At 50.1% G+C, this 14,254-nt stretch overlaps 1 protein-coding gene across 1 annotated transcript in view; it reads left to right on the top strand.

The window, feature by feature from the left end:
* Positions 1-14,254, top strand: part of LOC101115005 (dehydrogenase/reductase SDR family member on chromosome X) — a 138,383-nt gene that overhangs the window by 119,290 nt on the left and 4,839 nt on the right. The window contains exon 6 of the mRNA XM_060408593.1: positions 3,123-3,330. Coding sequence (XP_060264576.1) covers positions 3,123-3,330 — 208 coding nt within the window. The remainder of the gene's footprint in view (positions 1-3,122; positions 3,331-14,254) is intronic.

Below are 14,254 nucleotides of genomic sequence, written 5' to 3'. Positions count from 1 at the left end.
AGTTCTGCAGTGAACACTGTTCATTTTTTTAAAGAACCTCCATACTCGTCTCCGTAGAGGTAAGCCATAATTCTGTCATGCGTCAATTTTCCTTTAAGGAACCTGCACGTTTCCGGTGTCCTCTTTCTTAACTTCGCGACTGCTCGTCCGTCCCAAACGGCCCTGTTAATTCAGGAGCAGACGGATGTACGTCTTGCTGACATGGTCCAAAGCCAACGGGAAAGTTGAGCCTTTATCTCCCCGTACTTAATAACCCCCTCATTCCTGGAGCTTTCTCCTCCCCTGCTGGGCAGAGAGAGGAACAGCTTGCCAGAAACAGGCATCTCGACTATAATTGGGGGGTTGTCACGGATCCCGGGGAGGGAATTGGTGCTTGGAACTCTGCTGTGTTATCATCTCCCTTCCTCCCTCCAACAAAAGATGTGTTTGGAGTTCCCCTGGCAAATGCTCTGCGGAAACTCGTCCTGCGTCACCCTTGGCCGACCTGCCCTGACTCATCGCTGAGACAAAGGACTTGGGGCTTATTCTCCAGCTTAAATTGCAGGGGCCCCCGAAAGAACCTCAGAGTTTGCACGTGGCCTCTTGTGACAAGTGGCTGGCTGCTGGCCGGCAACATAGTGGGGGCTTGCTGACAAGGAAGAAAGTTGCCGCCCAGGGAAATGGCAGGAGGTGGGACGGAGTCCCCGAGGGTGTTGATGTGGTTGTCACATTTTGACAGCCGAGAGCCCACGTGTGCAATTTACAAAACAGCTTGAGGTGGTTTTTAAATTTTTTTTTCCAGAAAGCCTCACTAGGCAATGACGCTTACGTGGCTTCATTTCTCAGCCTTATCATTGCTTCTCCTGTTTTCTACGTTTAAATATTTCCCTTTCCGTTTTGTCATTTTTTTTCCCTCTTATGTGTTTTCCCTTGGTCATGTTTCCTGACTTTGCTTTTCTGAATCATTGAGTCCATTTAGTTCATTTAATGCAATTTTCAATTCCTGTTTAGTAAGAGCCTTTGTGCATAAGAGGCATTGAATTCCAGCGAGTGCTGTTTTTTCTCTTTTTCTTTTTTTGCTTCTCATGTCAGGATGGATTTCTTTCTTTTGAATGTCTGTCTGCATTAAATTCCCACAAGGGTGAATTCCGTGGATGGATTCTCTCCGAATGTTAGAGTCACCACGGGGGCTGAAGATGTAAACTAACATAGACTCTGGGGCACGTTGAACCGCAAGAAGAAACACAAGTGGGGCTGCATTCGTATCCACAAAATTACAGAAAAAGAACTGCGGACATGAAGAAAATGACCGATCCCCGATGAACCAGACGTGGAGTATTTTGCCAGGAAGACTTCCTTGGTTTTCTTTATTTTTCAGACTTTTTTTTTTTTTTTTTTTTTTCCGTGTGGGCCATTTCAGACTTGGGTTTTTTTTTTTTTCCCTGTGTGGGCCATTTCTGAAGTCGATATTGAGTGTGTTACAGTGTTGCTTCTGTTCCTTTTTGTGGAGAGTTATCAGGTTTTAATGTCCCTTTCACAGTAAGTGCTAGCTGTTCTTTTTAAACACAAATCACTTGGGTTTTTCATTTGCAGATTTATTGTTGATGACAAAGAAAAGAAAAGGATGAAAGCCTCCAAACTGGTCCTTGTTATTTACTCTGTTTAACTTTTATTGGAATGTAATTGCTGTACACCGTCGTCTCTTGTGTGTTGGGTTTTTCTTAGCCGTGAGGCATGTGGGATCTTGTCTCCCTGACCAGGCATGCAACACCCAGCCCCTGCACTGCCAGGTGGATCCTCAGCCACTGGACTGCCCGGAAAGTCCCCGGTAGAGATGTTCACGAGCTCTTCATTCTACGCAGGATGTGTAGCTACGCATAAAATTACTAGCGAAAAGACTGATGCTGGGAGGGATTGGGGGCAGGAGGAGAAGGGGACGACCGAGGATGAGATGGCTGGATGGCATCACCGACTCGATGGACGTGAGTTTGTGTGAACTCCGGGAGTTGGCGATGGACGGGGAGGCCTGGCGTGCTGCGATTCATGGGGTCACAAAGAGTCGGACGCGACTGAGCGACTGAACTGAACTGAACTGAAGCCACCACAGTTAGTTTGCCTGGAGTGGTATTTTCTCTGCAGTGAATTCTTTTCTACATTCCAGGAACGCTACTTTCTGGGAAAGGTTAGGTATAGGTGACCAACGATTATGTTTTTATTTATTTATTTAAAGAATTTTTGTTTTGATGGGGACTGTTTTTAAAGTCTTTATGGAATTTCTTATTAATGCCATATTGCTTCCGTGTTACGCTTTGGTATTTCGGCCACAAGGCATGTGGGATTTTAGCTCCCTGACCAGGGATCAAACCCACACCTCTTGCATTGGAAGGTGAAGAGGCCTTCACCACTGGACCGCCAGGAAAAAAGCCCTGTGGTTTTCAGGAAGTGGTGCCCACGTCCAACCTCATAAAATAGTGCCTGATGGTAGAAAGTCAAAAAGGGAGTGGATGGAGGTGGTCGTTGTGCGCTAGAGGAGCGCATCTGTCCTGGCGTCTTCCCCAAGTGTCAAACACTCCAAGGAGAAAAGAAAAAGTGATGTGGAGCCTATAGCAAGGTCACAGGTGGGCAGCTCTGCTCCAGAATCACAGGATAAACATCTCCGGAACTGACCAAGCCCCATAGCAACTGTTGCCACGAGCCTCCGGATCTAAACCAGCCAGTCCCCTGACCCTATATTGGGTGAAATATCCACCCTAGTACCCACCCTGTAGCATCCTAGGAGAGCTCCACAGCGCAGGTAACACACGTGGGCGCCCCTGGTGACTCACTCGGTAAAGAATCCGCCTGCAGTGCAGGAGACCCGGGTTCGATGCCTGGGTTGGGCAAGATCCCCTGGAGGAGGGCATGGCAACCCACTCCAGTCTTCTTGCCTAGAGAATCCCACGGATGGAGGAGCCTGGTGGGGTGCAGCCCACGGGGTTGCAAAGAGTCGGACACGACTGAGTGACTCAGCACAGCCCGCTTGACCTCGGGCACGTCTCTAGGTGCCCTCAACCCGTGCCTGGCACTGTTGTCCACGGCTGGGCCAGGGCAGCGTCGGCATCCAGACGCCCGGGTCTCACAGCCTCCCCTCTTTGCTCCTGCAGTACCAGCTACTCGGCGCACGCAGCCTACGCCCAGAGCAAGCTGGCCCTGGTGCTGTTCACATACCACCTGCAGGCGCTGCTGAGCGCCCGGGGCGTCCCCGTGACCGCCAGCCTGGCCGACCCCGGCGTGGTGGACACCGACCTCTACAGACACGTCTTCTGGGGCACCCGGCTCGTCAAGAAGCTCCTGGGCTGGTGGGTTTTCAAGGTAAAGGCCGCGATGCTCGGGGTGTTGCTCTGGTCCGCGGGCAGATCTGGCTTTAACCTCGTTGACACCGCTGTGTTACTGATTCCAGGCTCCGCATCTTTCTCTGTTCATCTGTTGATGGACATTGAGGTTGCTTTCATGTCTCAGCGATTGTAAAGAGTGCTGCGATGAACCCTGGGGTGTGCGTGTCTTTTCTAATTATCATTTTCTCCAGGTATATGCCCCAGCAGCGGGATCACAGGATCGTATGATAGCTCTGTTTCTAGTTTTTTGCCAACACTCCATACCGTTTTCCATAATGCCTGGGCAAGTATACATTGCCACCAAAACTGCTGTGAAGGTTGAGTTACAGCTATCTTTTCTAAACATGGCTTTCTTCAGATATATTCCTAGCAGTAAGATTGCAGGGTCAGATGGCGGATGTATTGTTCATGTTTTTTTCTTTAAGGAACCTCCATACTGTACTGGTAAAGAATCAGCTGGTAAAGAATCCACCTGGAATGCGGGAGATCCCTGGGTTAGATCCCTGGATCAGGAAGATCCCCTGGAGAAGGGAAAGGCTACCTATTCCAGTATTCCGGCCTGGAGAATTCCATGGACTGTATATTCATGGGGCCGCAAAGAATCAGACACAGCTGAGCGACTTTCGCTTCATTTCCATCTGGCCAGTGTGAGGTGTCCCCTCACTGGAATTTTGATTTGCATTTCTTTAATAACCAGCGACGCTGAGCATCTTTTCAGGTACCCGAGGGCCGTCCGTATGTCTTTCTTTGGAGAGATGTCTGTTGGGATCTTCCGTGTGGTCTTCTCTTTAGGATAAATTCTCGAGAAGGAGTTTGTTTAGCTAGAGGATGTGCTCTGTGTGCTAGACGCTCAGTCGTGTCTGACTCTCTGCGACCCCATGGACTGTAGCCCGCCAGGCTCCTCTGTCCGTGGGATTCTCCAGGCAGGAATACTCGAGTGGGCTGCCATGCTCTCGTCCAGGGGATCTTCCCCACCCAGGGATCGAACCCGGGTCTCCTGCATCGCAGGTGGATTGTTTATAGTCTGAGCCACCAGGGCGGCCCCTAGCTAAGGGACACAGACATGGAGTACGTGGACCCCAACCTCCCACAACACGTCTGCTGATGTGCGTGTGGAACGGTGTCCCCGGCCCATATGCAGTGCGTGTAGGTCTCCACGTTTGTCGCTGTGACCAGTCAGGTTGTGTCTTTGCTGCGCAGTCATCTGGCTTCTTGCTTGAATCACATCCCTCCTCGAGCCGTGATCTTTTCCGTGGGAGGTGCTGACTCCCCGAGGGGAGTCGGGTAAATCACCCACCTCCGCAGTCCTGGCAGGTGCGCAGAATTCATTTCGTCCTCTCTGTGGGATCTCGCACATTAGCAACCGCGATGGTCAGAGCTCTGGAGGGGCGGGGTGGACGCCGTCAGTGACCGTGACCGTCGCCGGTTCTCCGCCTCCGGGTTCCCCTCGGTCCGGAATTCCGGGACCACCCACGGAGCTCAGATTCTGGCAGATGCGAACAAGCAGAGGCGACTGTCCCCAGCAAGCAGCCAGCAGCAGCTGTAATCGCATGTCCGTCACCGGGACAGCAAAACCCACCTCTCCTGTATCAGCCGGTTCCCCTCTGGTTCCATTTAAAATCTCATTTCTTCCTGTGGATGAGACATGGGTGCTGTTCTATGTCGCTAAGTGTGTCTGACTCTTTGTGAGCCCGTGGACTGTAGCCCGCCAGGCTCCTCTGTCCATAAAGATACTGGAGTGGGTTGCCGTGTCCTTCTCCAGGGGATCTTCCCAACGCAGGGATGGAACCTGGGTCTCTCGCACTGCAGGCGGATTCTTTACCGCTGAGCCACCAGGGAAGCCCCTGTCTCTTTGTGTTTACCCTTTGTCAGCAGCACACTGGCAGTTGCCATGGGCATCTTCTGTCCACCTCTGCAAGGACTCAACCAAGCGCTGCTGCAGCTGCAGACCTTCGCGCTCCCTGAAAGGGGCTCAGCGTGGACAGCGGATGGGAAAGACTGCTCCGGGAAAGACTGGCAGGACAGGTCTTCAGAGGGCTGGGTATTCTCGGGAGCCCATTTCACAAGCCCGGTTATTTCATCTCCTCATATCTAGAAAAGCACTGAAAAGCCCTGCATGGTGGTGACCGCTCCCCGTGACGAGCAGAAACCTTGCATAAAATAATACGTGTTTCATTGCACGTACTCCCCCTTCAACAAAATCACTTATACCCCGACCTTCCCCCTCTTGGCTCTTTGGAGCAGTCTCTCAGTGCTATCTCAAGTGCTGTCTGCTGGCCTGCAGTCCTCATTTTGCGCGAAAGAAACCTCAACTGCCAGTCCTCACATTGTGCATTGATTTTTTTGAGTCGAGCCTTCTCGACTGACCAGATTATATTTCTAAACCACCTTTTAGAGGATTTTTACAAATAGGGAAACAAACCCACTGTAGGATGAAGAGGTCTCCTTCTGCTTAATCATTTGCTCATATTTCTCTATGTTTACGTGGTGGTTACGTTTTTACAAGTCGTATCTTGTTGTTCAGTCCCTCAGTCGTGTCTGACTCTGTGACCCCGTGGACCGCAGCACGCCAGGCCTCCCCGTCCATCACCAACTCCCGGAGCTTGCTCAAACCCATGTCCATCGAGTCAGTGATGCCATCCAACCATCTCATCCTCTGCCGTCCCCTTCTCCTCCTGCCTTCAATCTTTCCCAGCATCAGGGTCTTTTCCAGTGAGTCAGCTCTTTGCATCAGGTGGCCAAAGGATTGGAGTTTCAGCTTCAGCATCAGTCCTTCCAGTGAATATTCAGGACTGATTTCCTTTAGGATGGACTGGTTGGATCTCCTTGCAGTCCAAGGGACTCTCAAGCGTCTTCTGCAACACCACAGTTCAAAAGCATCAATTTTTTGGTTCTTAGCCTTCTTTGCGGTGCAACTCTCATATCCACACATGACTCCGGGAAAAAGCATAGCTTTGACTAGAGTATACTATACTACACCTATAATATGCTCTATTATGTTATATGACTATATAAGTATCAGTATACTTACTTATAAGTGTATATGACTGTACGCTTATACGATTATGCTGCTGCTAAGTCACGTCAGTCGTGTCCGACTCTGTGCGACCCCAAAGGCAGCAGCTCGCCAGGCTCCCCCGTCCCTGGGATTCTCCAGGCAAGAACACTGGAGTGGGTTGCCATGTCCTTCTCCAATGGTAATATAATAATGTGTGTATGACTCTACTATAATCATCTCATCTGAACAAATCTAACAGGAGGGGGAATTTTTAACTTACTTTAGGGAGCGTCGAGATTTCAGATGCTGCTGTTCCTTGTCTGAAAGTAAGCCATCTTTCATTTTGCCCACCTCTTTCTTGATGCTTGTGATATTGTGGTCTATGATAGATGTATATATTTGGGTTTGGGGGTTTTTTTTTGTCCCCTTTTCTGCCTCAGCCCTCCTAAAACCCTTGGAATTTCCCAAGTGCTGAGAACCTGAAAGACTCCCCTTGTTATGTAAATGTGTGACCTTTGGGACTTCCCCTAGGGTGGGGGCTGGTAACTGGCCATTAAAGGGTGGGACTTTTCAGTCTTAACCCTCTGACCTCCAGGGAGAGGGGGGCTGGAGATTGAATTCATCACCTATGCCTGGTATTTTGGGGCTTCCCCAGGTGGCTCTGCCTGCAGTGCAGGAGACAGGGGTTCATCCCTGAATCAGGAAGACCCCCTGGAGGAGGGCATGGCAACCCACTCCCGTGTTCTTGACTGGAGAATCCCATGGACAGAGGAGCCAGGCAGGGCTACAGTGCACAGGGTCGCAAAGAGTCAGACACTGCTGAATGGACTCGGCACGCATGCATTCACACACTTGGATTCGTCTCCTGGGGGAGGTCAGAGTTGATCACCCTGCACGTGGTATTAAATGTTGAGAGCTGCCCACGCTGAGGTATGTCAGAGCAGATTATTGACCCCTGTCCTCCTGAAGTCCTCCACCCGCACCCATGAAGTGGTTCAGATCCTTTCTCTGGGGTAAGAATGCGTGGGTTCTTTCTGGTTTTTTGCTGTTCCCTGCAGCTTTGGTCTTCCGCAGACCGCCATTTCTCTTTCTGTTGGGAACATCAAAGGCAGTGGCATTATAAGACTAGAAGGACCTCCTATGTCAATGCTTCCTGGGAATTCCATTTGGTCTTAGAAGACCGTTTTTCCAGCGCACAGTCTGAGTGCTGAGAATGCAATGTGATTTTGTTTTTCATTCGCTCGATCACATCCGACTCTCTGCGACCCCATGGACGGAAGCACGCCAGGCTTCCCTGTCCTTTACCGACTCACAGAGCCTTCTCAAACTCATGTCCATTTAAAGTCAGTGACGCCATCCAAAAATCTCATCCTCTGTCGTCCCCTTCTCCTCTTGCCTTCAATCTTTCCCAGGATCAGGGTCTTTTTGAATGAGACAGTTCTTCCCATCAGGTGGCCAAAGGATTGGAGCTTCAGCTTCAGCATTGGTCCTTCCAAAGAATATTCAGGACTGATTTCCTTTAGGATGGACTGGTTGGATCTCCTTGCAGTCCAAGGGACTCTCAAGCGTCTTCTTCAACACCACGGTTCAAAAGCATCGATTCTTTGGCACTCAGCTTTCTTTACAGTCCAACTCTCACATCCATACATTAGGAATAACCATAGCTTTGGCTAGACGGACCTTTGTTGGCAAAGTAATGTCTCTGCTTTCTCATATGCTGTCTAGGTTGGTCATAGCTTTCCTTCCAAGGAGCAAGCGTCTTTTAATTTCATGGCTGCAGCCACCACCTGCAGGGATTTTGGAGCCCAAGAGAATAAAGTCTCTCACTGTCTCCAGATGCTTTGCACCTTCTTTACGCACGTTAAGCGTTGGACTGTTTGGTGTTTGCCAGCTTGAGTCAACTGCTGGGTGCTTGCATCCTGGAGCAGGAAACGGGGTTAGCTGTGTTTTAATGAGCATTTTCCGAAACACCCTGTGGTTCAGCAGTCTCCGTGGGATTACTTGGCATCTGAACGTTGCCTTTTTGGAAACGTCTGCTTGTCACGTTTCCCCTTTTGTTTAGGGGGTGTCTGGTTTTGTTGTTTGATCACTAAGCCGTGTCCCACTCATTGTGACCCTAAGGAATCGCGGCACGCCAGGCTTCCCTGTCCTTCACTGTCTCCTGGAGTTTGCTCAAACTCATGTCCAGTGAGTTGGTGATGTTTAGCCTTTCTCTCTTTTTTTGATGAAATTTTATGTATTTATTAAAATGTTGGAGCTGTAAGTTGATTTCCAGAGTGGTGTTAGTTTCAGGAGTACGGCAAGGTGAACCGTTCATGAATATGCATGTGTCCACTCTCTCTTCAGACTGTTAGCCATCTAGATCGTTTCGGAATATCGAGTGGAGTTACCTGTGCCGCACAGCAGGCCCTTTGTAGTTATCCGTCTTATGTGTCCTAGTGTGTGTATGTCAGTTTCCATCTCCCAATTCATCCCTCGTGCCTTCACCCCCAAGTCACCGTCAGTTTGTTTTCTGTGTCTGCGACTCTATTTCGGTTTTGGAAAAATGTTCGTCTGTACCCTTTCTTTTTTAAGACCCCACATATCTGTGATATTGCATGGTATTTGTCTTTCTCTGTCTGGCTGACCTTACGTATTATAACCATCTCTGCACCCACCTGTGTTGGTGCAAATGACATGACCTCATTCTTTTCTGTGGCTGATCCTCCATGCGTGGGCAGTCACCTATCCTCTTTATCCATTCATCTGCCGGTGGATATCCAGGTTGTTTCCATGCATGTGGCTGTTGGAAACATTCAGTTCAGTTCAGTTCAGTCGCTCAGTCGTGTCCGACTCTCTGCGACCCCATGAATCGCAGCACGCCAGGCCTCCCTGTCCATCACCAACTCTCGGAGTTCACTCAGACTCGCGTCCATCGAGTCCGTGATGCCATCCAGCCATCTCATCCTCGGTCGTCCCCTTCTCCTTCTGCCCCCAATCCCTCCCAGCATCAGAGTCTTTTCCAATGAGTCAACTCTTTGCATGAGGTGGCCAAAGTATTGGAGCTTCAGCTTTAGCATCATTCCTTCCAAAGAAATCCCAGGGCTGATCTCCTTTAGAATGGACTGGCTGGATCTCCTTGTAGTCCAAGGGACTCTCAAGAGTCTTCTCCAACACCACAGTTCAAAAGCATCAATTCTTCGATGCTCAGCCTTCTTCACAGTCCAGCTCTCACATCCATACATGACCACTGGGAAGACCATCGCCTTGACTAGACAGACCTTAGTCGGCAAAGTAATGTCTCTGCTTTTCAACATGCTATCTAGGTTGCTCATAAGTTGTTAAATATTAGGCTTTCTCTTTTGGATTCGCCCCTGTTTGTTTATTCTGACTGCTAATCCGTGTCTTTCACGTATGTTGCCGATACTCTTTTCCACTGTATTTTCTGTTTCAAGAAGATACAAAGCAGTAATATTGGAGAGTCATAACCAATGATATTAGAACATAGGAGGAAAATATTTGGGGGATGGTGAAACCAAAAAATAGATATACTAATATTTATCTGTATCTGTATCTGGAGACACATGCATGAACAGATATATGTACATGGAACGGGGGCTTTGCAGGTGGCACAGTGATAAAAGTCCCCCAGCCGATGCAGGAGACTTGGGTTTAATCCCTAAGTTGGGGAGATCCCCTGGAAAAGGAAATGGCAACCCACTCTATTATTCTTGCTTGGAGAATCCCATGGACAGAGGAGCCTGGTGGGCCACAGTCTATGGGGTCACATAGAGAGTCAGACTCACCTGAGCACACACGCCACCATATACTATACGAATTACTTCCTTAGATGCATGCGTATTTGTATGACTTGTGTGAATTCTCAAAAGGGTGTGCCCTTGATCCCTGGATGGTGGGGGGAGTCTGTAGGACTGACGTGTCTTTGTGCCCCTTTACGTCATTTACTGACATTCTTTTTAGTCCGTCCCCTACGTGCAAACGAGTTCCATTCCAGGAGCACGTCCCTACGTCCTATTTGTGGGTCCAACAGAGTTAGCTTGGGCACCCAACTAACCCAATCGGCTGTATAGTTCTGTACTGTCTTAGCTTTATAGTACTTTTCACACAAACAATACACAAAAAGCAAACACAAGACAAACATTTTCAATCTTATAGTACGGTACCGTGAGAGGGACAGTCGCCCAGGGCAACAGCTGGCACAGAGGGGCTGGCATCGACAGAATCAGGCAAGAGGAGTTAGTGACTGAGCAGGGGGAGGCGGTGGGAGACGGCAGGGCTGAAGAGCTGTCAGCAGAGTAGACGGAGGGCGAGCTGCAGTGTTACTCACGCCTGAGGCTGATGGAACGCACCTTCACATCTTTGCGAGTTTGCACCTTGAGAGTTCGCGTGTAGAGGACTTCCCTGGTACATCACTCTGAAACGTCTATTCTGCGCCTTACCAAAAACCGTGGACTTGATTCCAAGTTCAGAGCCAGTTCCCGGAGCACGGCAGTTTTTCCCTTGGAAAAAAAAAAAAAAAAGATAGGTTGATACATTTATGAAGATGAGATGCTTAATTAGTTTTTTAAAAGTAGTTTTCTTTATTTATTGGCCGCACTGGGTCTTCATTCCTGTGTGGAATTTTCTGCAGCTGCACAGAGCGGGGTAACTCTGCAGTTGAGGTGCTTGAGGGCTTCTCAAGGTGGTGCCTTCTGTTACTGCCAAGCACAGGCTCTGAGACACAGGTTCAGTAGTTGCCGGCGGCTTAGTTGCTCTGTGGCACGCGGGATCTTCCCAGACCGGGGATGGAACATGAATATCCTGCATTGGCTGGTGGATTCTTTACCACCAAGCCGCCAGGGAAGCCCTTAAATGGTTCTTTCCACGAGCGAATCGAGACCGTTCCATCCATCACTGCCTGCAGCTGGGTGACATCTCACGCACGCCCTCTGCACAGAGCTCTGAAGACAGTTAATGAGGCGTGGAGCAGGCATGTCCCATGATTGTACCAGGAACTCCCCTGCTCCTGACTCTCTTGCTTCCTCAGCCATCCTCTCGAGCCCTAAGTGGAGGAATATGGCAGTAATGATCTGCGCTTGTGTTGAGGGCAGAACGCAGACAGTGTGGCCCTCAGAGCGGAGCTGAAGGTTGAGCTTAGGCCACAAAGGAGGCTGAGCACCGAAGATTTGATAGTTTCAAACTGTGGTGCTGGAGAAGACTCTTGGACTGCAAGGAGATCCAGCCAGTCCATCCTAAAGGAAATCAAGCATGAATGCTCACTCGAAGGACTGATGCTAAAGCTCCAATACTTTGGCCACCTCTTGTGAAGACCCAACTCACTGGAAAAGACCCCGATGCTGGAAAAGATTGAAGGCGGGAGGAGAAGGGGACGACAGAGGATGAGATGGCTGAATGGCACCATCAACTCAATGGACAGGAGATTGAGCAAACTCCAGGAGACGGTGAAGGACAGGGAAACCTGGTGTGTTGCAGCCGATGGGGTCACAAAGAGTCAGACACAACTGAAGAACAATCCAAGGGTCCAAGGAGCCTGAGTTAGGCTCAGACCATTGGTGATGCAGAAATAGCTCAAGATGGGGGCGATCATACTGTCACTGCCCCCTTCTCATTGGGGTCCCCATCTGAACCCCTGACTCCCTGGTAATGATCTGATATACCCCTTTCTCGAGTCCCCTCAGGATACCTGGTTCCAGCTCCAGTCTGGACACAGGAGAGCCCAAGCTTGCCGTTGCCCACTTGCAGTGAGTGGCTTAGATTTTGGGGCTACACCCTATCCAGGGATGCCACATACTTGATGCCAGCAGCGACGTAGAATCAGATGCTTCCAGCCTCTGGAGCATCCCATGGACCACAGCCCACAGAGCATCCATGGACCACAGTCTACACAGCATCCCATGGACCACAGTCTACACAGCATCCCATGGGCCACAGTCTACAGAGCATCCCATGGGCCACAGTCTACAGAGCATCCATGGACCACAGTCTACAGAGCATCCATGGATCACACCCCAGAGAGCATCCTGTGGACCACAGCCCACACAGCATCCTATGGACCACAGTCTACACAGCATCCCACGGGCCACAGTCTACAGTGCATCCCATGGGCCACAGTCTACACAGCATCCATGGACCACAGTCTACACAGCATCCCATGGGCCACAGTCTACAGTGCATCACATGGGCCACAGTCTACAGAGCATCCCATGGGCCACAGTCTACAGAGCATCCATGGACCACAGTCTACACAACATCCCATGGACCACAGTCTACAGAGCATCCATGGATCACAGTCTACAGAGCATCCATGGATCACACCCCACAGAGCATCCTGTGGACCACAGCCCACAGAGCATCCCATGGACCACAGTCTACAGAGCATCCCATGGACCACAGTCTACACAGCATCCCATGGGCCACAGTCTACAGTGCATCCCATGAACCACAGTCTACAGGGCATCCCATGGACCACAGTCTACAGAGCATCCATGGACCAGAGGGCATGATCCATAGGCAGTGAACCCAGGGTCTGGTTAGAGGCCATTGCAAGCATGGAGAGAGACAGGAGATTGTTTTGAAGATGACTCCAGGACTTCTCTGGTGGTCCAGTGGCTAAGATTCCACGCTCCCAATGCAGGGGGCCTGAGTTCAATCCCTGGTCAGAGAATTAGATTTCACATACCTCAGCCTAATTCATGTGCCACAACGAAAGATGCCCCATGCCACAAGTAAGACCTGGTGCAGATAAATAAATAAATGTGTGTCTGTGCGCATACACAGGCGTGCATGCCCTCAGGCACTCAGTCGTGTCCGACTCTGTGTGACCCCGTGGACTGTAGCCCACCAGGCTCCTCTGTCCATGGGATTGTCCAGGCAAGAGTACTGGAGTGGGCTGCCATTTCTTTCTCAAGGGCCTCTTCCTGACCCAGGGATCGAGCCCACGTCTCCCGCATTGGCAGGTGGTTCTTTAGCACTGAGCCATGGGGAAGACCAAATAGATAAGTATGAAAAAAAAAAAAAAGACCATTCCAGAGAGCACATCATGATGTCTTAACTCGTTGACCTTGAAAGGTGAAGCAAGGAAGTCTCAGGAGTCATTTGGGGTTTCTGATGCAGGAACACCAGGCTGTGTGTTGGTGCCTGTCTTGGAACTAGGGTACCAGGCAGATGAGAAGTAAAGATGGTTTGACCCTGAGGTGTGTCCGTGGGGTATCCGCCTCCAGTGCCAGCTGGGCTGCTGAGAGCGTGTGTCCGCAACTCAGAGGAACACACAGAAAGTGCAGCTTTCAGGGATTCCGGCAGAGATGCAAGAGACTTGTCAGGGGAACATGCCCATCCTGATTCAGGAGGACGGTGGGGAGGGTTGGGGTCTCCAGAAGAACCAAGATCTGGCCATCCTGTGCACCCTCCCGCTCCCTTGCCCTCCCTCTATTCTGCCCCTCATCTTTGTAATTTCTTAATTCTGGATAATGGCATCTTGTAAGATTGTTGTGAGCGGCACTGACATAATGTGTGGGAAAGCGTTTCCAACCCTGCAAAGGGCTGTGCAATTATGTAATTATAACACATTCATCTTTCTCTGCAGCGCACAGCTCCCGGCTCTGTTGAGCACAGTTTCAGTCCCACCCTCTGCTCTCCTTGCTTTTTATTTTGGTTTCTTTTTTCCACGCGCATGTACCCAGCCATTGACCTAATGCCCCTTCCTGTTGTGAGCTCCAGGTGCCCAGGACCTCTTATCTAAACTATCCTTCTTGGTATTCGGGGCTATTGTCTTAAAGTTGCTCAGTCACGTCTGGCTCTTGGCGACCCCATGGGTTGCAGCACGCCAGGCTTGCCAGGCTTCCCTGTCCTTCACCATCTCCTGGAGTTTGCTGAAATTCATGTCCATTGAATCGGTGATGCCATC

Source organism: Ovis aries, chromosome Y (genome assembly GCF_016772045.2).
Source record: "Ovis aries strain OAR_USU_Benz2616 breed Rambouillet chromosome Y, ARS-UI_Ramb_v3.0, whole genome shotgun sequence".
Taxonomy (NCBI): domain Eukaryota; kingdom Metazoa; phylum Chordata; class Mammalia; order Artiodactyla; family Bovidae; genus Ovis; species Ovis aries.
Note: the sequence above shows the minus strand (reverse complement) of the source record. Positions and strands in the feature narration are given on the sequence as shown.